This window comes from Thalassophryne amazonica, chromosome 1 (genome assembly GCF_902500255.1).
Source record: "Thalassophryne amazonica chromosome 1, fThaAma1.1, whole genome shotgun sequence".
Taxonomy (NCBI): Eukaryota; Metazoa; Chordata; class Actinopteri; order Batrachoidiformes; family Batrachoididae; genus Thalassophryne; species Thalassophryne amazonica.
The window spans coordinates 81475610-81500448 of record NC_047103.1 but is presented as its reverse complement, the minus strand read 5'-3'; the positions used below and the strand labels follow the sequence as shown (position 1 = coordinate 81500448).

General features: G+C 41.6%; 1 protein-coding gene across 1 annotated transcript in view; it reads right to left on the bottom strand.

Moving 5' to 3' along the window:
• The window catches only part of LOC117512033 (neuropilin-1a-like), a 193174-nt gene that overhangs the window by 86372 nt on the left and 81963 nt on the right, over positions 1-24839 (bottom strand). Inside the window, 1 exon segment of the mRNA XM_034171984.1 lies at positions 11825-12052. Coding sequence (XP_034027875.1) covers positions 11825-12052 — 228 coding nt within the window.

Below are 24839 nucleotides of genomic sequence, written 5' to 3'. Positions count from 1 at the left end.
GCACAACTAACACCAAATTGTATGTATGGCCTTGTTAGTAAACAATGTCAAATACAACACACTGCAAAGAGGAAATCCCTCATGACAAACTATACAGGGCTGGGGAGCACAATGAACTTATTAGATGAAGGACTATCATTTGGCATTATTATATTTTAGTGGCAATGAATATCACTATCCAGATTACTTCACTTAGCAAAAGCAAAGTGATGAGTCAGCAGTATACTCAGCAGTGGTTAAGTTCTGGTTCAGTGCACATCACTGAACAAAGTACACAAGGTGCAAAACCCACTCCCAGGTGTTGATGAATCATGCCTAGGATCCAGAAAACCCAGAGGCTGACATCAGCACCTTACTGTCGCATATATTCTGCTTCGGTGCACTTCACTGAATATATAGGGGAGGTGATGGTCTAGTGGTTAAGGTGTTGGGCTTGAGTCCAGAAGATCATGGGTTCAAATCCCCGCCTGACTGGAAAATCACTAAGGGCCCTTGGGCAAGGCCTTTAATCCCCGATTGCTCCCGGTGTGTAGTGAGCACCTTGTATGGCAGCACCCTGATATCGGGGTGAATGTGAGGCATAATTGTAAAGCGCTTTGTGCGTCTGATGCAGATGGAAAAGCGCTATATAAATGCAGTCCATTTATATAGAAGGTGCACTTCATTATGTAGCACATGCAACACTTAAAAAAAATAGTTCTATTTCAGAATTTACTGTTATTTATTTAGAGAGGTGTTTCATAAATGTTAAAAAATTCATATATTTGCAGTTTAGTTGAATAATAAATTGAATTTTGTCTCTTATTTGTTTTTGTCTATAAGCACATGCAATATCAATATCAGTGCTCAGATCAATCAATCAATCAATCAATTTTTTTATATAGCGCCAAATCACAACAAACAGTTGCCCCAAGGCGCTTTATATTGTAAGGCAAGGCCATACAATAATTATGTAAAACCCCAACGGTCAAAACGACCCCCTGTGAGCAAGCACTTGGCTACAGTGGGAAGGAAAAACTCCCTTTTAACAGGAAGAAACCTCCAGCAGAACCAGGCTCAGGGAGGGGCAGTCTTCTGCTGGGACTGGTTGGGGCTGAGGGAGAGAACCAGGAAAAAGACATGCTGTGGAGGGGAGCAGAGATCAGTCACTAATGATTAAATGCAGAGTGGCGCATACAGAGCAAAAAGAGAAAGAAACAGTGCATCATGGGAACCCCCCAGCAGTCTATGTCTATAGCAGCATAACTAAGGGATGGTTCAGGGTCACCTGATCCAGCCCTAACTATAAGCTTTAGCAAAAAGGAAAGTTTTAAGCCTAATCTTAAAAGTAGAGAGGGTGTCTGTCTCCCTGATCTGAATTGGGAGCTGGTTCCACAGGAGAGGAGCCTGAAAGCTGAAGGCTCTGCCTCCCATTCTACTCTTACAAACCCTAGGAACTACAAGTAAGCCTGCAGTCTGAGAGCGAAGCGCTCTATTGGGGTGATATGGTACTACGAGGTCCCTAAGATAAGATGGGACCTGATTATTCAAAACCTTATAAGTAAGAAGAAGAATTTTAAGATGACATTTCCCAGATGACAGTAGCTTCTGGGAAAGGTGCAAACAGCAATAAACTGTGATGCCAAGCGCTAAGGATACATGCTATCCAGTCACAGCAGATGAAACTTTTTTTACTACTGAGCAAACATCATTGTTAGACTTTTTTAGGTTCAATGATTACACGGCGTGTAGATGTTATGGTGTCAGTGACCCAATGGCCTTGGCGGAGGTTTGCACTCTGAGTGCTTCTAGTTAAATATGTGGATTTGAAGGTGATCCCAGTGTGACATAGTTTCAGGTCTTGAAGACTTTGGACGTGTCTTTAAACATCATACAGAATGATTACATAAAGGGTTGATGAAAATGCTTTGGGGGATTAAAGGTCAACTCTGCAAGTCAAATCTGCATGTGGGCGATTGCTAAACTTAAAAAAAAACTCACTTAAAAGTCAGTGATTTAAAGTTCAGCTTTATCTCAAAACCAGCACAATGAATACTGAATGCTACCAGATAAAATTCTTTCAATTTTTTCCCACTGATGGAGGAGAAAAGCTTTCATCTTTTGTGCACCCCCTATTGGGATAGCAGGAGGAAAACTCAAAACTTCAAGAGGTGCTTTAACTCGCTGAGTTCAAAGCCTCATCTCAGGCTATGGCAGCATCGCTTTGAAAATTGCTTACTGTGTGTCTCTCTCTCACCTGCTGATTTTTTTTTTTTTTGTCTGGGGGATTTGAGAATGTTGTATTTGATTGTGTGCCTGAAACCGGACACATTGTACAGTACATGCTTTTGTTTCAACTTTTGAAGGAGACGTTACCTCTTATCAAGAACAAGATGATTCAGTTCTAATTAAAAAAGGACTTTTTTCCTTCTGTTGGGAAGCAGGAGGAAACTTCCAAAGGAAATTCCTTTTTTAGTTATTTGTATGATATGTGGATTACTGCATTAAGGGGTATTGTGTGTAGAATTTTGAGGAAAAAAAAAAAAGAATTTCATCCATTTTGGAATAAGGCTGAATATATATATATATATATATATATATATATATATATATATATATATATATATACATAAAATCATGTTAAACTAGATCAGATAAATTAAGATGAACATTTAATTAGCTTTGTTTTATTTCAAAACACTGGATATCACTGCTCTTCAATGTCAGTATGCAAAATGCAGGAAATTAGCTATGTCTTACTTATATAAATGTGTCTAAAAGTATTCGTATCTCTTAACCTCTAAATTAAGAATTTTTCAGTATTTATTATGAATAATATATTTGTGTGATTTCTGACATCTGAGTCAGGATAATTTCCTGACATCATTAAAATACCTATAAATGAACTTATAGTGATAATCTAACACAGGGGTTTTCAAAGTGTGGGAGAGTGAGCCCCCCCGTCAGAGAACAAATGAATAGCTGCACCCCCCCCCTCCCGCCACGACACACATACACACAATTTCAACATCTTCGTGTGTTTCTTTTCTTTTACACATCTTAAAAACATTTTAAAAGTATTTGTGTGTTTTTAAGGAACCGTCTATGCATTTACACATTTTACAGGCTCTGTAAAAATTTTAAACATATTTTTAAAGAACTTTCTATTCGTTCACTCATTTTACACCATTCTCAAACATTTTAAACGTGTTTTTAAAGAACTTTCTATTCGTTCACTCATTTTACACCATTCTCAAACATTTTAAACGTGTTTTTAAAGAACTTTCTATTCTATTTTTACCTTTTGTCATATTTTAAACATCTTTTTTTTTTAAATTGAAACATCTCTCTGTGTTTTTAAATGTCTTTGGCACAACTAACACATTTTAATATAAATAATATTAATTCACCTTCAGGGATGAGTATTAAGATTTTATCGAAATTGATGCCATTATCAATTCCGCTTATCGATCCAATTCCTTATCGATTCCCTTATCAATACCTCCCACAAATTTTTTGTGTACTAAAAGTAGGCTTTACAGCAGGGGTGGACAATTATTTTTTCAAAGGGCCAAATGAGAAATAGAAAATATTGTGGAGGGCCGGCCAAAAGGCTAAAGCCTGCACAATAATAATTTTATTCCTATATAAAAAGCAGTAAATAGCATTGTTTTGATAAACTGTTCGATGTTTATGTTCGACTATCACCACGTGCAACGCTTCCACTCGGGGTCCTATCAGACCTTGTGTCCTGAAGCCCAAAGACAAAAATTAAAATCTTTTAATACTGTTTCTGGTCTGATTCTGTGCTGAATTGTTGATTAGTTAAATTTATCTAAAATGTTTGTGTTTCATTGACACACTATATGTTACGAATGTCCAATAAACTTATTTGAAAGAGAAAAGAATGTACAGAAAGACAATTTAAAATGTGGGAGATTCCAGACTTTTTTCCAGACACAAAGTGTGTCACGGTATCTGAATAATTTCAAATTCTGTTCTGCTGTTTTCAAAAGCCTCCCTGCTCACTGTCACAGAGGCTGCATCATTCTTAGTCTCTGATCAGATTGATCCCACAGCAGACAGCGTCAATCGAGTCAGCTGTGCACTTGCCTCAGTGATGCTCAGCACCGGTGTGCCTCCTCCCCAGACAGCCCGGTGATTGCTGAGCCCCGCATGGGCTGCGGTCCCCGCCAATACAAAACAGAAAATGCAGAGATCATCCTCTAATCATCTGGCTTCATGTATAACACTTGCATTTTGTCATGGTTTGTGTCATCTGGATGTAAACAGGCTAAAATAAAGAGCTGAAGTTGTTTATGTGAAATTTCCCACAAAAGCGGGTTTGCGCACCACCAAGTCTCCTGCTAAAACATCATGAGATGACACCACACTATACCGGCACTAGATGGCAGTATAACGGTGTGGCGCCATTGTTCCATTGTCTTGGGAGACCCCTGATTTTATTCTTTAATTTCCAGGTATTTGCGGCCGGTCTGAGTCAGCCAAAGGGCTGGATTCGGCCTGCTGGCCATAAAATGCTCAGGTGTGCTTTACAAGTTTTCTATGTCAATAACATTTTATTGAGTCTTAAAGTAAATAAATATGAAAATGTTCACTGGATCCTTCATCTCTGGACATAAATAAAATGAACAAAATCTGTAGTTTTTCCCCAAAGCATTTCCTTTCAGACATTAATGGCATGAATGTCACTCCATACCTCTGAGCTGAGCTCTTGCAAATGGCTGCACTGCAAGTCAGCATCAATGTAATTCATAAAGAACGCAGGGTGTCTCATTTTGGGAAGAAAAAACCTTTTTGTCTGTTGTAGTTTGTTGTCTGTGTTACAGTGTTTGGAAAGAGGTGTCATTTGATTTAAACAATGATTCGCTTTGAAGTTATTAATTCCAACCGGACTCTAACTTGACTTGGCAAAGAGCGGCGCAGCGTTTGAAGCTGTGCAAACAGAATGGAGGATGATTCTCCTTTCTTTGCCACAACAAGACAAGAGTCCCAGTTAGTGACTTTAATCAGCACAAAAGTGACTCACCATTGACATTTTTAAATGGCTTTGAGAGGCGTTAAGAAGCGGACTTGTCGCTTCTGAAAAGCAGTGAAGCAATGAACCAATGAAGCAGCGGATCAGAGCACTGCTTCATTGGTTCAAGCTTCAAGAACAACCACTTCAGAAGTGGTTGATTACTTACCCGCTGCAGGGTCTGCAATCAATATAAAGAAATGATCATTCTTTTCCGATAAAACACCCTCAAAAACAACGGTCGCTCTGAAGGACCGATAAGGGAATCATTAAGCAAAAAGACTATTGATGTCAGTGAATCCTATAATTTTTTTAACTATTCTCGAAAAGAACCGGTTCTCAATACCCATCCCTTAATCTAACATTAAATTCAAACCTAACAACAAACAGAACTGGATTATGCGCTATTTTTCAAGACACGCTGTTTCCGAGCCTGTCCATGTACCATCATGGCAGAATAACTATTTCTATGTGGCTTTTCATGGCAGTATACTAATGCCAGTGGTGTCTAACAGCACTTCAGAAATCGATGCACCTGAATTGGAATGGGCAGCACATCATATGCTATGATATTCTGCCCATAGTATAAAGCATATCTCTCTGCAGCCTGAATCTTGTGCATAATCAATGCAGCAATGATTTGAAGACAGTGTCTTCAAATTCACAGGGAACATTCTTGGGACAAAGACCTTGAATAAGTTGACCTAAGTTAAAAGTTATTTTAAGAGATTGAAAAGTCACATTTTGTTTCATTCTGTTCATTTTTTTTGGGGGGGGGGGGGGGGGGTGACAGCCAATCAGAGTAGAGCAATGACATCAGTGGCTGGTCTAGCTAGCTGCAAACTCATTTCGTTTGTGTGTAACCATAACCTCTTTGTCATATATTATGTAAAAGCTAGTGAGAAATAAACAGTTCTAAAACTGAAAATACTGTTTATGGAACCTGATAACACCTCTCAAATGATTTGCAAGACATTTTGCTGATATTAGTGCGGTGAAATCACACACTGTTAGCTAGCTGCAAACTCTGTTTTGTTTGTGTGTAAATATAACCTCTTTGTCATTTTAGTGCTGGGTAAATTACATGATCGTGACTGACAGCCGGGGGTCTGGGCTATTGGGTTTTATACCTCTAAAACGTTATTGGCAAGCCCTATTTTAACTCATTTTGAGTGGTTTTAGATCCATTGAAAGAAAGAATAATACACACACACACACAAATGACATTTATGTTGTAATACAGAGCGCTGAAAAAAACGAGTCATGTAGCACTGTCCCTGCTGCACCGATTCTTTGGCCAATCTCACACTCCATTGTCCACTCACTCGTGAACAAGACCCCGAGGTACTTGAACTCCTTCACTTGCGGTAAGACCGTATTCCCTACCTGTAGTAGGCAATCCATTGGTTTCCTGCTGAGAACCATGGAATCAGATTCTGGTTCAATGCCCCCAACCTCCACAGGGATACTAGAAATGCTCCACCAGAGGTGTGAGTTGAACATCTGTCGGACAGGGCGCTCCTTCAGACGTTCCCAATTCACCCGCACTATCTGTTTGGGCTTACCAGGTCTGTCCAAAGTCCTCCCCCACCCTCTGATCCAACTCACCACCAGATGGTGATCAGTTGACAACTCTGCCCCTCTCTTCACCTGAGTGTCCAGAACATGCGGCCACAGATCAGATGATACGATCACAAAATTGATCATTGATCTTCGGCCTTGGGTGCTCTGGTACCATGTACACTTATGAGCATGCTTATGTTTGAACATGGTGTTCGTTATGGACAGTCTGTGACTAGCACAAAAGTCCAATAACAAACCACCATTCGGGTTTAGATCGGGGAAGCCGTTCCTCCCAATCACGCCTCTCCATGTTCTAATGTCATTGTCACATGTCTCTGTCATTGTCCACGTGTGCGTTGAAGTCCCCCAGCAGAACAATCAATCAATCAACATTTATTTATAAAGCGCTTTACAGCACCGACTGGTGTCCAAAGTGCTTAACATTAAAAACACAAATTCACAAAAATAAAACACATATAGAATAAAATTTTAAAACAACACATAAAGAACATAAAAATAACAGAACATGTCACCTCCCCACTAAGTGTTAAAAGCCAGTTTAAATAAATAAGTCTTTAACTTAGATTTAAAAAGTGCTAGGTCAGGAATAGTACGTAACTCAAGAGGTAGCTCATTCCACAGTCTGGGGCCAGCTACCGCGAAAGCATGATCACCCCAGCGTGTATATCTTGACCTTGGAACATCTAAGTAAAGCTGGCCAGACACCCTTAATGTCCTACTGTAGGTGCGCAAAGTTAAAATTTCAGACAAGCAGGGAGGTGTAAGGCCATGAATAGCTTTAAAAATAAACATTAAAATTTTAAAATCAATTCTAAAATGAACTGGAAGCCAGTGGAGTGAGTACAGGACGGGCGTAATATGCTCACGTCTAAAAGTGTTTGTTAAAAGACGAGCAGCAGCATTCTGCACCAATTGGAGACATGCAAGAGATGACTGATTAATGCCCGAATAAAGTGCATTACAATAATCAAGTCTGGAGCTGATGAAAGCATGAATGGCTGTCTCAAGATCACGTCTACTGAGAAAGTGCTTTATTTTAGCCAAAAGGCGAAGTTGGAAAAAACTAGCTTTGACAACAGAGTTTATCTGTTGATCAAACCTCAAACAGCTATCAAATATCACTCCCAAATTCTTGGCAGCTGGTTTTACATAGTTAGCCAAAGCACCAAAATTTGGTGTTACCACATTTGGTATGCCAGAGCGCTCAAACAACATGATCTCAGTTTTACCATCATTCAGGTAAGGGAAGTTTTGGGACAGCCACTGCTTTACATCACGAATACAATTAAATAATAATGACCAAGCATCACTCCCATTAGTCCTCACAGGCAGATAGATTTGCAGATCATCTGCATAACAATGAAAGGACAGGTTGTGCTGGGTTATAATTGACCCCAATGGCAGAATGTACAAAGAAAATAGAATCAGCCCAAGGACAGAACCCTGCGGCACTCCACAAGACAGATGAGCAGTTGATGAGGACAGGTCCCCAATCATGACAGCTCCTTTCAGCCAAATATGATCTAAACCACTTAAGTGCAGTACCCTGAATGCCAATAAAATGTTCTAACCAGGAGACAAGTACTGTGTGATCCACAGTATCAAAGGCTGCTGTGAGGTCCAACAGAACCAGCACAGCAGGAGTCCCTGCATCCATCGACGGAGTAATATCATTATGAACTTTTAAAAGTGCTGACTCAGTGCTGTGTCATGATCTAAACCCAGATTGAAATTTTTCAAGGATGAGATTGTCTTTTAAAAATGACTGTAACTGTAAAAAGACAACCTTTTCTAAAACCTTAGACAGAAATGGCAGATGAGACACAGGTCTAAAATTAGATAAAACTGACGAGTCAAGGTGAGGTTTTTTAAGAAGAGGTCGAACCACAGCATGTTTAAAAGCAGCTGGAACAGACCCTGATCTAAGACAAGCATTGATAAATGTTAGGAGACCCGCCCCAACAGTATTAAAAACCTCCTTCAGCACCTTAACTGGAACAACATCTGAAGGACAACTTGTAGATTTTATGAGTTTTACAACATCAGCAAGAGATGCAAAAGAAATGGGCTCAAACTGTTCGAGCACAACAGAATGTGCACGAGGAGCAGACAACTCAACATTACAGTTCTGATCAGCGTTCTGTCTGACTGATGAAACCTTATCAATAAAAAACTGAAGAAACTCCTCACAGGTTGTGGTTGTAGCGTCCATCAAAACAGAGGTGTGTGGATTTACAACTGAGTTTATAGTCTGAAATAACACACTGGGACAATGACAACTGCTAGAAATAATATGAGACAGATATTGTGTTTTTGCCTCCTTCACAGCCTTCTGATAGCCAGTTAGACTGTCCCTCAGAAAACCCAGAGACACCTGTAGTTTGTCCTTTTTCCATTTTCTCTCTGCCTGTCTGCAGCGTTGCCTGAGGGCACGGGTTGTGGCATTTAACCAGGGGTCGGATTTTGATTTCCTGGATTTGCAGCGCATTGGTGCAACAGAGTCCAAAATTACTGTGCATGTGGAGTGGAAAGAAGAGAGGATGTTATCTGGGACTAATGGAGAAACCAGTCCATTCATGGCATAAAACTGAGAGTCCATGAAGGCAGCAGCAAAGACTTCCACTGTCGAGGAGGTGACCAAACGGCGGCGAGAGACAGGAACAAGTGGCTTACTAGCAGATGGAGGAGCAGTAAATTCAAAAATAACAGGTAAGTGATCTGAAATAGCAATGTCTGATAAGGAAAACTGAGAGCCCATAAGAAATGACCAGGTCCAAGGTGTGTCCAAGATTATGTGTTGGTCCATCCACAACTTGTGTTAGACCAAAAGAGTTCAGGAGGCTTTTAAAATCATCAGCCAGCTGATTAGAAGGACAACAGATATGAATATTAAAATCACCACAGACCAAAAATTTGTCATATTTTGGGATAAAATCTGCCAGAAACTCAGAAAACTCCTGAATAAAATCCTTATTAAATTTTGGTGGACGGTAAACAACAGCACAGAGCACAGGACAGTCGAACGCCATCACAAACAACTGAAGTTCAAAAGTGGAGTAGGCATTAGAAGATAAAAATCGGCATTTAAAGCTGTCTTTAAAAACCGTGGCCACACCCTCGCCTTGACCTGATGCTCGCGGGGAGCTGAAAAACGAGCAGTCGGGGGGAAGGAGCTCAGAAAAGGCGCTATTTCCACCTGGTTTCAGCCAGGTCTCCGTTAACAGGAGAAAGTCCAGAGCACGACTGGAGAAAAAGTCATTCAAAATGAAAGTCTTACTTGTGAGTGACCTTGTGTTGATGAGCGCCACACGGACTGAGCGCACGTCAGTCTGCTGGGAGACATGACTGAGCGGGTGAAGGTTCTCCTGCACGCAGCCACGACTGCAGCTCCTCACAGGACAGCGACGCGGAAGTGGAGACCCGGCACCCCGCACAACCGGCCGGAGCCACTGATAGCGAAAAGTCAGGGAACGCCGCACGTCGTAGCCGTCATATGGTGTGAAGAATCTGGCCATGAATTGTCGTGGAGCATGTTTGCAGGAAGCAGCCAGGCACACTCTGAGCCAAACACGGACTCCTCCTCTCTTCCCGCGTCCTCTGCGGCGCAGACGCCGAGGCAACACGCCAAGCGGCCGGTGTAGAAAGTACGGTACGGACGCTAAGACAGGCGGCGGGGGCAGCCACGTTCCTGGCCGTCCGCCTGAGCCAGGAACAGCTAAATTCTCCAGCGAAGCCCGAATGCCGATAAGACTCTGGTGATCATACACCAGGAGCGGTGACACATTCCATGCAACAAAATGCAAAAACAATAAAAATGACAGCAAAAGAAGTGAGTGCTGATGGCAGGCCACATACAATGGTGCCATCTTGTCACCAATGATCACCAAAATGGAGTCCCCCACTGGAGCCCCATACAGGAGTCCAATCAGGTACTCCAAGAAGACCGAATACTCCAAACTGCTGTTCGTGCATAAGCACAAACAACAGTCAGAGTTTCCCCCCTGCCACCCGAATCCGCAGGGTGGTGACCCTCTCATCTACCGGGGTAGATGAGATGTTGGATAATAGTATTAGTTTGCATGCTAATAACATGCAAACTAATACATGCTAATAACATGCATGGTATTAGTTTGCAGCTAATAACTCTATCTGGACACTCCAGATAGAGCGTCTAGATAGTTATTTCCAGATAGAGTGTGGCAAACTCATGAGTATCCCCACACTTGCCCGGTGCCTCACACCCAGAGCAGCTCCAGAGACGAATAAGGTCCAACCCCTATTAAGGAGAGTGAGGCGAGGCCCAACAGATCTAACTGGTGTTGCTCCACCTCCCACACAAGCTCCGGCTCCTTCCCCCACAGTGAGGTGACGTTCCACAACCCCAGAGCTTGCGCCTGCTGCCTGGGTATGTTCCGCCAAGGCCTCGACTTTCACTGCCACCCATGGGACAGCGCACCCAACACCAGCAGTTCCTCCTGCAAGTGGTGAGCCCAGAGGGTGGAGATGGAAGGTCCACATTGCCTTTTTTGGGCTCTGCCTGACTGTACTCCGTGGCAAGCCCAGCCATGAGGCGCTTGCTGATGGGTCCTCCATCCAGGCCTGGCTCCAGATGGGGCCCCAGGCTTCCTCTGGGCCAGGTCACATTTCCTCTGCCTCATTTTGTCATGGTGTCTTGTGAACCATTCTTAGTCTGGCCTCTCGCCTGAGACCAATTTGCTATGGGAGACCCTACGAGGAGCACAAAGGCTCCAGACAACACAGTTCTTAGGTTCATAGTGGCACACAAACCTCTCCGCCACCATAAGGTGATGGTTCCTGGAGAGGAACCATCACCAAACTGTGGAGCTGCAAACTTCCTTTAATTTTCAGTTTATTTCAATTTATTTCAAATTATTTAGTTTATATAGTGCCGAGTCACAACAAAGCTGCGTCAAGGCACTTCACACAAGTAAGGCCTAACCTTACCAACCCCCTGTAAAAGCTGAGAAAAAAAAAATTTTTCTTCCCACAGCACAATAATCACTGCACTTACCATGACTGATTTCTTGTTTTTTACTGTTTCATATCACACTGCTTTGAAATAACAGGAATAAAGCTAATGTACAATATAAGTTTCATACTTAAAAAAGAATGTTATTTGGATAATAACTTCAGCTTCCAATGCACAAGGTAATGCTCAACTCATTCATGTTTGTTTGTTTTGATGCTGTGCTGCCTACTCACCACCAGGGAAGCCATCCCAGATCTCCAACCGGTCATAGCGGCAAAACACACCAGTGGGGGGTGTCGGATCAGGCTCTAGCTCAAAGCTTTCAAAGTCCAGAATGATTTCGGACATCTTCGGGGCGAAGATCATGAAAGTGCAGTCCAGGTTGTTGGGGTACTTCTCAGGGAAACCCGGGGACTTTATGACGCCGCTGTTGGAGGTGAAGTTCCTGGAGCATTCAGGTCCTGCAGAGTAGAAATAGAAAAGATTTGGGGTGATTCTTTTGATTGCATCTTAACTGTCCTTTAGACTTCTTACAGTGACTACTGAGAAGTTCTTGCACCCAGCTGGTCCAATGGGCAGACAATACTTTATGACCAGTTTACAAGAGACCACCTTGAGAGTTTGTTGTGTTACCTGGAGGCCACATCTGGGTCGCTCTGTTGTTTTTCTCTTTGCAGTACAGTATTCTTTTATCCTTGTTTGTGTGAGTGTTAAATTATTAACTTAAGAAAACATATGAACTCAGAGTGGGAAAAAAAATTGTGGAAAATCCTCCATAACCGTGATTGAGAAACAATGAATAAACAGTCTGATTTATGCTTCAAACCCCCTTGATATGCATTAATACATGCACACTAACACACGTGTACACATCAGTGCATGTCCGTAAAATATATGAGAGATGTTAAGGTGAAATTATAGTGTCGGTGATGAAAAGCAAGGGCAGTGACAACTCATGATTTTACATGAGAAAATCAAAATATTTATTCCCTGCTCCCCCAGACAGCTGCCTTTCACTTGACAAAGGCAATTAACATATTTTTCATTTCCCAAAGCATCATGAACTCAAGATTGTAACCTGTGAATAAGTGGCATGTGGTTTTTCAAAAACAAAATGTGATAAAACCAGAAGCAACTTTAAGAGAACAACAGAAAAAGGCATAAAGAACTGTATGTTCACAAATGCAACTTCAATGAAAAAAGGACAACTGTGTTCAATTGCAATAATTTGGCACCATTAGCGCCAGGATAAAGGCATTTTCATGCTCATCTTGGCAGCCTCCAAGACGGATGGTGAAGGGCCAATCAAAACTAAAAGTGGAGGGAGTTATTTCCAGATAGAGCGTCCATACTAGTCACTGTAGTGTAAATGAATGTGGCAAACTGCTTCTTCTCCTGTCACTCAAGCATCTTGATGGGCCCATAATTCAAACCCATCAACCCCACTTCAGCCTGGCCACCAGTTGAGTGAGTGAAAGCAGGGAGGCCCGTGTTGATTTACTTTGTCCCTAAGTTGAAACCCACAAACAGCAGCATTTTGACTCAAAAGAGAGTTGACATTTAGTGCAGTGGCTAAAGTGCAGCTTTCACAAACAGCGGGTACCAATTAATTTCACAGCTTCCCTCAGTATTTACCCCGGGAAAATGGATAGACATTTGTCAAAAAGGACCGTTCACCCGAATAGGGGTGGATGGATGCTGTACTAATTCATTTTACCTTGTCGTATTTTGGGAGAAATGTGAATTTTTGAGAAAGTCATAGTGCATATCCACTTGTTGGAACAGAGGAACATAGTGGTTCCTGATTGCTCCAGATAGCTCTAGTATTCCAAGTGTAATTTAGGTCAGTGTCTGTTGAATTTCCAAAGGATAGTGGCTAAGAACTCCATTCCCACCTTGTTTTAGCCAGGTTCCACAAATACCCATATCTCAGTTCAGCAGTTGGAAACGGTACAGTACATTCTGAAACTCAGATATGTGCCAAAAGACAGTGTAGGTAGTGTTGAACAACTGCAGTACAAAACCATTTAGTATTTCTTTGCTCCAAAAAAACTGAAACTTGAGATTTTCCATTGACCAAAGGTTCTGAATCTAGGTTTGGTTTGTTTCTTATTTTGGAGACACTCAGATGATCCTGAGGGCTGCCCTGTTATTAAATTGAAACATACCATCTCCAGCAAATCTTTTGTGGAGTTTTGTCCATTTTTGGTATCAGGACTATGCCATATGTGTCTTCATTCTAAGAAGTACCATATTCAGCACCCTGTCTATCTTCATATTCAGTAGTAGTGATGTTATCCCTGATAGCCAAATTATAGAGTAGGGCCACAATCTAAAGTAGGCAACCTCCTGTGAGTCACTGGAAACTGAAACACATTTTCAGTCTGTCCATATGTAACACCACCTCCTAAAATATATCAATATCTTCGTATAAAGACTGTGAAGTAATATTTAAATACAATAGCAAAACACAGTAGAAAAATCTCACTAAATGGCCCCCAGTCATCTGACTGTCAAAAGATGTTGAAGACCAATCTTCTACAGGATAAATAAAGTGATTAAAAACTGGGACAACATCACAGGCGATGTGAACACACAGCATTTTTCCTTGTACCTCACTGGAATAGAATTTTGGCTACCAATATGTAAACTGGTAAATGAACTGCATTTATAGGGCTTTTCCATCTGCATCAGAAGCTCAGTGCTCTTTACAATTATGGCTCACATTCACCCATTCATACAGACACACACACTGGTGTCAGGGTGCTGCCATGCAAGATGCTCACTACACACCGGGAGCAACTAGGGGATTAAGGACCTTGCCCAAGGGATCTTAGTGATTTTCCGGTCAGGCTGGGATTTGAACCAAGTATCCTATGGTGTCAAGCAGAGCACTTCACCACTAGACCATCATCTCCCCATAGTAGAGGATCTACTGGTTATCAAAGTGGGTGCCAACCTCTGACCTAAGTCTACTGGGTTTCTTTTGTAATATCTCTTCAGAGGATTGTTGGACACCACTGGAATGACTTTGTATCAAATACACGGTTATTTAGTGAGACAGATTATGTGTACCACTTGCATTGTGAGGGAATGCCAACTACAACAGTTGGACCATATGGCGCACATCTCTGGACATGATTCAGTGTGCAGGTGTCTAAGTATTGCGTATTCCAGCAACTAGAAAAGTCCAAAGTGATGCTCACATATCACCTGGCTGCTAGAAATAGCGGAATACTTTTTAGATTCCATTGGTGGCAATGGAATGTTGTTCTGCCTGGGTAGTTTCCATCTAGGACCCAAGCCAGATCTGTAATGTGAATGATGCAGCAACATGTGGCATCAACGCAAGCTCCCAAGACCTGATGTGACCAGACAGCATTAGCCCATTAGTATAGAACTAAGCAGTCCACTTATATAGCACTAGTGCTTTAGTACAGTACTGGTTCCTTAGTACAGTATCAGATCTTTATTACAGTAATAGTGGCTTAGTGCTGTAGCAGCAGTGTCTCAGCACTAGTCCTTGTGGTAGAAAACAATCTATTATATAGTCCCACTTTTATTTCAAATAATACTTGACATGGGAATATCACACAAATAATGGCACTTCATATTCCCAATCTGTGTTAAATGCATCACTGTCACGATGTGCCTTTGTTCTGTGAGCTTCTGAAAGAACATCTGAGAGCGTGCAAAGGACAAACTCAACTAATGTCAGCTTTTGTCTGCCTGGCTGTGTTTCTATCCCCCGAGAAAAGGACAAAGAAAAGACATCAAAACAAAACAGAGAAGTGGGAAAAGACAGAGCTCTCCGGTTGGTCCCACCGGCAAGATAATCATCCAACAGATCTCTTTTATCTTGTGGCTGCACATGGGAGGGTGTCCATCCCTGGTTCTCCTTGGTGCCCTGGATGTTTTGTGTTGATGTCCACATGAGAGGTATTCAGTGAAGCCACTCACGCTTTTCTGTCTCAGCGTCCATACATACTGCATCTATGTTGACAATGGGCAAATATATCCCGTTGTCAGGCAAATGTTACCTTCCTAACCCCTACCCACTTGTCTCGTTTATCACTACAGTTCTTTTTGTCTTTCTCTGTGCATTTATCACCACAATTTTGAAAACAGGGTGAAAAACAAGGCCTGAAATAGGATAAAGAAGATGACGGGTATTGTAAATGTAAAACATTTCACTGAGGGATAGAGATGGATAGGGATAGATGCCTCAGTGTTGAAGACCCCAGTGGCTGGACAAGGCCAAGTACACACCCATGTTTCACCCAGCTTTGACAGAGAGACAGCTACTTTTGAGAGATAGGAATGGATTGGCTGTTTGCCTGGGTGTTTGACATCTGGGACCTGGGCCTGGTTTCATAAAGCAGTCTAATATTGTTTAGTCGAATAAACTCACTTAGTTGACTATTTTTTTTTTTTTTACATTAGTTTTTGCACAAAGCGCTTAGGTGGCTCACGTTTCACTTTACCTGACTAAAGTTTTTAGCCTGGTACTGATCCCATCAGATCTCAGAAGCTAAGCAGAGCAGCATCTGGTTAGCACTTGGATGGAAGACCTCTTTGGAAAACCAGCGGCTGTGTGTGTTTCTCCAGATAAAACTGGAGTTGCATCAGGAAGGGCATCTGGTGAACAACTTGTGGCAATTACCAATGTGGATCTGGCTGTATCCGCTGTGGCGACCCCGAACATGAACCGGGAGCAGCCAAATGAACAACAACAGAGGAGGCTAATCTTATTTTAGCTGATAAAACTTCAACATTTTACCTCAAAAAAATGGCAGCTACCATGTACCACCAGATGGAACACTCAAAAGCACCCCTACATCGCTCATATTCCATCAAAAGGAGAACTTCCTCCGCTTTTGGCCATGGTTGCAGCAGACGACTGTCATGATGTGTTTGTGACAGCTCTCACATTAGCTACCGGGCATTGCTGTTATGCTGAGCAGCGTTGTATACACAAAAAGGTTGACAATAGTGTAGAAGAAGAAACTGAAAAGTAAAACTGCTAGGCTAAGTGCTCTGCAGTTTGTATGGGTCCGTAAATGTTAATAAAGCCAGTTAATTAAACAAAGGCTGGATATTTCATGACAATGACCAACCCAGAAGTGAACAAAACTGTTTGGCATGGAGCCATCTCTTGTCTCTCCGCAACGGCACGCGTGACGCCGTTATGCCCGTGAAAACAGTCGACTGAGGTAAGACAGCTAATCTACAAGTTTGGCCATCGATGTGAAACGGTGATTAGATGGATAATGTTGGGTGACTAACTATAGTCCACTAAGAGAGTTTGAAAGATTAGGTTGCTTTATGAAACCGGGCCCTGGAACACCTGCTCCCTCCACACAGCTCTCCCTTCCTGCTCCGTCAAGTGGTGGTACATGATAGCTGCCATTTATGAGGTAAGACACTGAAGTTTTGTCGACTAAAATAAGATTAGCCTCCTCTGTAGCAGGCTAAAAACTTTAGTTGACGAACATGAAACTTTAGCCGACTAAGCACTTTGTGCAACGACTAAGGTCAAAAGATTAGTTGACTGAGGTTATTCGACTAAACAAGATTAGACTGCTTTATTCAAATAGGCTCTGGTGTAAAACAGACAGTTCAGCCACAGTGCACAGAGATGTCCAGCCAGTGTTTTTAAACAAACAGGTGAATTTATGACAGGAAGTAAAAAGAGAACCAGAAGTAACCTTGAACAACAACATTTAAAGCGCTCCAACTTTTACTGCCTGCAGTAATGGATTCTTTGAACTCTTATTTACACAGAGTCCTTTTCTCCTGGATGTAGGAGTAAAGAAATGTCTGTTTGTTCCAGCAGGGCAAATCATAGTCGGCAAAATAATAATGGCAATCTGATTTCAGCATTTGTAAGTGTTTAAGATTAATATTAAATTTTAAATAAACATGGTTTCGGCATTAAAGTAGGGTATCTTTCACCAGTTGACATGTCCTCTGTAACTCTATGAAGCTCTTGCTATAAGTACTCCACACAGACCAGAGAAAACTACATAGCACCAGGGAACATGCCTTAAATGTGACAGCTGCTTGATATTTTCATTTCATTTCATTTTAACCACTATCTCTCTTGATTGCCCCTTTATCCCTCTATTCCTCTCTCTCTTGCTCCCCGCCCCCTCTCACTAGTTGTGGGTATAAGTGGCTGTAGCCACCCTGGCTGCAGGTGGTGTTGTTGGATGTAACATAAATTACTACTGTTTATGTTCTGTGTGGCTCTTTGGCAAATCATTGGCTCAGTCTGGCCCCCCTCCACCCCTCCCCACCAATGGTCTCCCTCATACCTCCTGTTCAAACCTTCCCAGCCTGTCCTCTTGTCATGCTGACAGAGGTTAATCGCCAGTGGAGAATTCACTCTTTCAACAGTAAATCGAACATTAACCTGGAGCATGTGCTGTGTCAGTCACTGAAACAGATGGAAAGGCCAGTTTGCATGTATTCATCCACCCATAAAGTCACACCCCGAGGCACTGACAGAGCATTAAGGGTTTTGATTGTGACAATGACGTCACTTCACCCTGATTCAGTGAATAAAGAGGTTGTGCTGATTGGATCAATGGGGGTTGTTGGTTCTACTTAAAGAGATTTGTTGTCTTAGGTTTCCATGAGCTTGTGATGACAGTATGCCTCCATGCCAGATGTGACCTATGCCATCTGGGTCTGGGTGTGCTGACAGTGAAAGCTGAGTGTGCCTTCTAATAACCCCCCTCATCCAACCGACCTGCACCACTCCAAAGCACACCTTGGAAGTGTTGACACAGGTGTGCACTCATGGGAAAAAAACCCTGCAACATATTAACATGACAAAAAGGCTTTTGTGTGAAAAGATTGTGTTTTCAAAGGTAAATGGGCTATTCAACAAAGCACCGTTCCTTCCTGTTTCATCCCAAATGGCAAATCGGGCATGTTTTGAAGCATCACAGTAAATTCTTAAATCCAACAAACTTGGTATGCGTAGTGGTTACAGCCATCTTCAGCATCAGGTTTGAAATTGGGGTGGACTTTTCGAGGTGTTCAAAAATGTCATCTCCATTTGCCAAATCAGCATCGTTACGTGGCCACTTCCAGGTGTTCGTCGTCTTAACAGCTTCAGTCATCTTTTAACAGTCTAGTCCTTGTGAGTACAGCTAGATACTTGTTTGATTGTGTTCCATCGTAGTAAAAAGGTAAAGCAGAAGCAGTGTTTGTTGCAGTTCTGTGCAGTTTTACTTTTGTTTTTGAGTGGGTTGCCATGTCTGCACTTTATAAGTCAGCCTGATAGGCATGCAGGAGTAAGCTGTTTCATCCCATTTTGCAGTTTTTCTGAATCATGGGGGGGAATGCCCCCCCCCCCCCAAAAAAAAACAAAAAAAACGGTGCCCTGTGTGTTAAAGGTTGTGGTTATACTTTGGCCTAGGGCTATAATGGGTAATGCACAAACGTCAGGTCAAAGTTAAGTTGTGTTAACGTTGTGTTCCTGCACTTTGCAATGCCACATAGCTCTGCACAAGTGTATGCAATTCCAAAACTGCCTGTTCATACATTTGTTCTGACTTGCTTCTATTCTTAAGCACTGTTAGCATTAGTCATGCGATTAGTTTGACTGCATTCGCTAAACTTATTTTGCAGTTTATTCCATTTTATAACGAACCTGACAACTGCATTTGAAAGGTTTGTGTATTTCAGTCTTGTCTCTGTAGAAATCTAAATGTTTGTCGCACAATTCTCAAAATACTGACACATATGCTATTAGCATTAACCCCTCATCCTCACCATACTCTACACTCATTGTCTGCACATACTGCACAAAGGTTAGTGCACTATGTGGTTAAAATTCAACAGATTTGGACTTTCAGTGTTGTATGAGTCTGTCCAATCATCTGGTCACACCAAATTTAGAAAAAGAAAAATGTCACCTCCTTTTGATGACTGAGTGGAAAAATTGTTGAAATAAATGTCAAATTTTACTTCTATTTCTAATGGGGTTACAAAATGGCTTTACAGCACCACCAAAAATTAAGACATTAGACACTCAAAGTGTCGTCTTTGAGTGAGGTTATCACTAAACAACCTAGGAATGAATAATGCACAGTAGACAGTCCCCCTCAGTGCAAACCACCTTTACATATGTGTGAAGTCAATCAAGCTGTGAGCTGTGGTGATAGAGATGGGTTTGTGTGGATGTACAAAAATACGGGGGGGGGGGGGGGTACCATAACTGCCTCTTCGCCCACTTCAATGGGTCCATGGCCAACTTTGATGTGGCTCAAAGCAAACTGTGGAGCTGCTAAAACAAAACATATGTTGTATGCATGTGGTGGCATGTACTTAGAAAGATAGATGGTTCCAGAAACACTTGAGGACTTTTATCCAGGGATGAGATAATTCTTTTTCCATCTCTGACAAAAGGAACAGGATTTCAATGGAAGCTAAACCCACATCACCTCTTTTTCTCTTTATTTGGGCCGGCATACAGCAGCATTAATTGATATTCATTCAGCTGATAGTTGTAAATCAAGACAATGCCATACAACCCGTATTTAATTTATCAATTTATGTGGAAGCCGAAGATCTCAAGAGATATATACAGTGAGGCAAATAAGTATTTGATCCACTGTCAATTTTGCAAGTTTTCCAACCTACAAAGAATGAACTCAATAGAAAATCTTTGGAGGGAGCTGAAACTCAAAACATGAAAGATCTGGAGATGTGTATGGAAGAGTGGACAAAAATCTCTTATGCAGTGTATGTGCAAACCTGGCCAAAAACTACAGGAAACATCTGATCTTTGTAATTGCAAACAAAGGTTTCTGTACCAAATATTAAGGTCTGTTTTTCTATTGTATCAAATACTTATTTCATGCAATAAAATGCAAATTAATTATTTATAATCACACAATGTGATTTTCTGAATTCTTAATTTTTTTTTAGATTCTGTCTCTCACAGTTGAAGTGTACCTATGATAAAAATTACAGACCTCTCCATTATTTATAGTTGGGAAAACTTGCAAAATAGACAGTAGATCAAATACTTATTTGCCTCATTATATATATATATATATATATATATATATATATATATATATATATATATATATATATATTAAAAAACAACCAATCAATCTCCCCCTTCAGCCCAAAAACTCCTTTAGTTCAAAATACGGTTTAGCCGTCCTCTGTATATTGCTTTCAGTCCCATCTCACTCTTTTGGTCTCATGCCAGATTTTACCCAGGGAAGAGAGGTTTCCAATTTGCAGGCTATAAAATAAATAGCCCATGCTAATTAAGATGGCTTGATGGGATTGAAGAGCAGAGAGTGGTAGAAACTGATGTGCAGACGGCTATACAGAACTGCAAACAACCTGTTCACTCCCAGTGAGGCACTTTGCACCCTACTAGTAAACCAGGGTTATAAAAACACATGTGAAAATGCAGTTTTCGTCCTAAACCTGGCAAGTAAGTGTGCTTGTATAGGATCCCTGAGGAGAGTACATGTTTACATATGTTTGCATTGTGGGTATTAATCATTCTTATGACCTGGCCTTGTGTTGAACCTGTGATGAAAGAAAAGGTTCCAGTCATCCGTAAGCCCATAAAGTCTTGGATTTTCTTTCATCGGCATGCACAACCACAAACCTCCCTTTCTGTTATCAGAGCATCTATGTATCCTCATTAATGTTACATGTGTTAGTCAACATCATGTTTTCTCAGTTAATACCCTGCTTGTTGATAATCTTTGATAATCAGCGAGCTTTGTGTATGTCTCTGTCTGACAAACGGGGCTGTGAACTGATGCCAGAGCCCAGTTCTTGGCGGCAGCGAGTATTGCAGCAGTCATAACACTAAATTTAAAGCATAACGACAGTGTGGTTCCACTGAGCACACAATGGCACACCTAGGGTATGTTTCTTCAGGGTGAAAGTCCTTCAAGCATGACAGCCAAGAGAGTGTGTTTTGTCCTGCAGGAACACATGACTGTACTGGGAACGTATTGATATCCAACCTGGTCTCACTGCAAGTCATGATTCAGCAGCACAAAATATAAATTAATCTATTGGTTCGTGATATTGTGACGAAAAGCGTCTCAACGTGAGACTGGGCTGTGATATCAGTCTATAGAGGTTTTCATGTGACGTATCGGTCACGTCATTTTGCGTCCCGCGGCCATTCTGGATTACGACGCAGTGGCCATGTGATACGCTACGTGCATTTGTCAAACAGTTACAAAAGCTTCAACGTCAGTGTGAAGAAGCCTCATGGCATCGTGGCGCTGAGAGAGATCCGCTGCTAGCAGAAATCCACTGTTACCAGAATTTTATTTCATTTTATTCTGCAATAAAATGATATAAGAATACATAAAAATACCGCCGAGGATAACACAAGAATGCTTCCAATACGGATGCTTATTTACATTGTGGTCCTCGAGCACCGAGGTGCTGATCCGCAAGCTGCCCTTCTAGCGCCTGGTGAGAGAAATCGCTCAGGACTTCAAGACGACCTCCGCTCTCAGAGCTCTGCTGTGATGCTCTGCAGGAGGCTGGTGAGGCTGACCTAGTTGGCAGCTTCCTAGTTCACAATATCGCAGTGTGACACTGTCGGCCAGTTCATTACATCACCACTAAATTCACTATCTGGTATAAGATACGGATCCACTGAACCAACTGCTACACATCACGATAAATAGCTTTATCTCAAGGATTTAAAGCATCGTAATAACCATACAATCTCTCCATTTTTCTATCACGCGCCAGACTCCTTGTAATCCAGAATGGAGACGCCTGTCCTGCAGCAGATCGGTCAAGTGATTGAAAACCCTCTATAAACACTTAAAAAGGTAACTGTTGGTATCTAGACATATAAAAATTTACAACAACAACAAAAAATTGACATACAGAATTCAGCATATGAGAGTCTCCCTCTAAAGCGGGTGCAATGTCATGAGTTTGTTACTGTTTTCAAAACACCTATGGAATGCATTACAGTGGAAATCATATGTGAACAATCAAAAAACATAATTGTAAAGGTTGGTGGATTTCAGCCCTTGGTGTGGGTGTTCAGGCGGCTCGGTCCGCAACAGGGGGTAATCTGTTTGCGGAATCTCCGCTTCCATGAGCTGCACTTTGCGCCAGAAGGTGAGTCACTGCCCCTTGTTAACTGCTCCATTACCACAGGCAACAGGCTATGCTGTCTGAACGCGAGGAAATGATCCCATGAACCACAAAGAAAAAATAAAATAATGTTAAAAATTACTCCGCTTTGCCTCGTTTTGCAGCACTGTGTGTGTGTGTGTGTGTGTGTGTGTGTGTGTGTGTTTGTTTGTGTGTGTGCGTATGCGCGCGACGCCATGTGTGCGCACGCTGTGCTCCTTCAACATTACATGTTCCACCTTTGGGGAAAAAAACCAAACAAAAACATTTACAGTTTGTATTTGTGTATGTTACCAGTACGTATTTAATTAAAAGTTTAAAAATAGTGTGGAGAGTGAAAGGATGTTTAGCTCAGTGTCACAGCTGAAAGCCAAGAGAAGCTGCTTTTCATCAAAATGAAAAAAGGCTTTTAGTCCTCACAGACATAAAGTTCAGTTTCAGTTCAGTTCTTGGTGTTGTATATTTTGTAGTGCTGAAGTCCACAGGTTACATTTCACTGAGATGTCTGGCAGTGTCATGTTTGTTAAGAAACACACAATTAATGTTAAAGGACAATTTGTTGGAGTCACAAAGTGAAGTTACATGATTTAAGTGAAATGTTTGCAAATAAAACAAAGCTAATGATACTGGTAGCAGTTACAGTCAAAACGTAGGGATATATACTGTGCATATATATATATATATATATATATATACGTGGTCTGTCCGTAAAGTATCGTACCGTTTTATTTTTTTCAAAAACTATATGGATTTCATTCATATGTTTTTACGTCAGACATGCTTGAACCCTCGTGCGCATGCGTGAGTTTTTCCACACCTGTCGGTGACGTCATTTGCCTGTGAGCACGCCTTGTGGAAGGAGTGGTCCCGCCCCCTCGTTGGATTTTCATTGTCTGGAAATGGCGGAATGAAAAGGACTTTTTTTTCCATCAGAATTTTTTCAGAAGCTGTTAGAGACTGGCACCTGGAAACCATTCGAAAAATTTATCTGGCTTTCGGTGAAAATTTTACGGGCTTCACAGAGAATAAGGACTTTAACTACAGCTTTAAGGACCCCTCTAAGGACGGTCGGTGCGCCGCGCTGCGAGCTGCGACGATGCGGCACAAACCACTGGATCATTTCTAAGCTGATGGCTCTGTGGATACGAGACCGTCGTGTGCTCTTTCTCTGGTTATCACAAGACCTGGACATCAGCCATTTTCCGGCAGATTTCACTTTTAACAAGAGATTTTGTCATGGAAAGCCGCGCGGAGGCTGCGCGCGTCACGACCGATTCGCTGATGAAGCGAGACAAAGGAACACCTCCGTTTCGGAGTGTTAGAGGAAAAGTTGGGACATGTCTATCTCGGCTTTCAGTGCTTACCAGTCGAGTGAGTATAAAATAACTTGTGGAGAGCTGGACTAAATATTATGTTTATATGCTCACAGAATATGTAAAAAGAAAATCGAGCTGCGAAGTTCAAGCCCAATTTGTTAACTTGCACTCACAAGTGAAATGGCCCAGTTGTCCAATGATATAGAAAGTGACAAAAAGTAATAAATTAATTAATCTGATATTTTTCTCTTGATCAGAATTAAATGTTTGAAATCTGTGGTTAAAATATACTTACACCTATGTCATGGTGTAAGTATTTGCTTTCTGAGCATTTCTTGTGCCACTGCAATATTTCCCTAATTGAACTCTGCATTTGGATTCCATAAACTTACCATAAAACTTTCATCCAGCTCCAACATTCTGCCCTTGGCTCTGTTCTTGTATCACAATCCAAACTTGCACACATTTTTCTTGTTAAACCCATGTTTCCTCATATCTTAATACTCTTGGAGTGTGTTCAGCAGTTTCCCTGATCACCACTGGGCCCCTAACATGCCTCATTTATAATCAGTCCTGCCTAATAGATGAGAGTGGGAAACACCAAGCTAATCACGAGAAGAATGTAGTGGGTTTAACCGGCCTATCAAGGGGAATGAGTTTGTGTGTGTAGGGGTGGAGTGCGTCTTTGATCTCATAAATGGACGTGCACTCCACCAGCTGCCCTACTGCGTTGGTGACACGCACAATTCCAGACTCACACACACAAGAACAG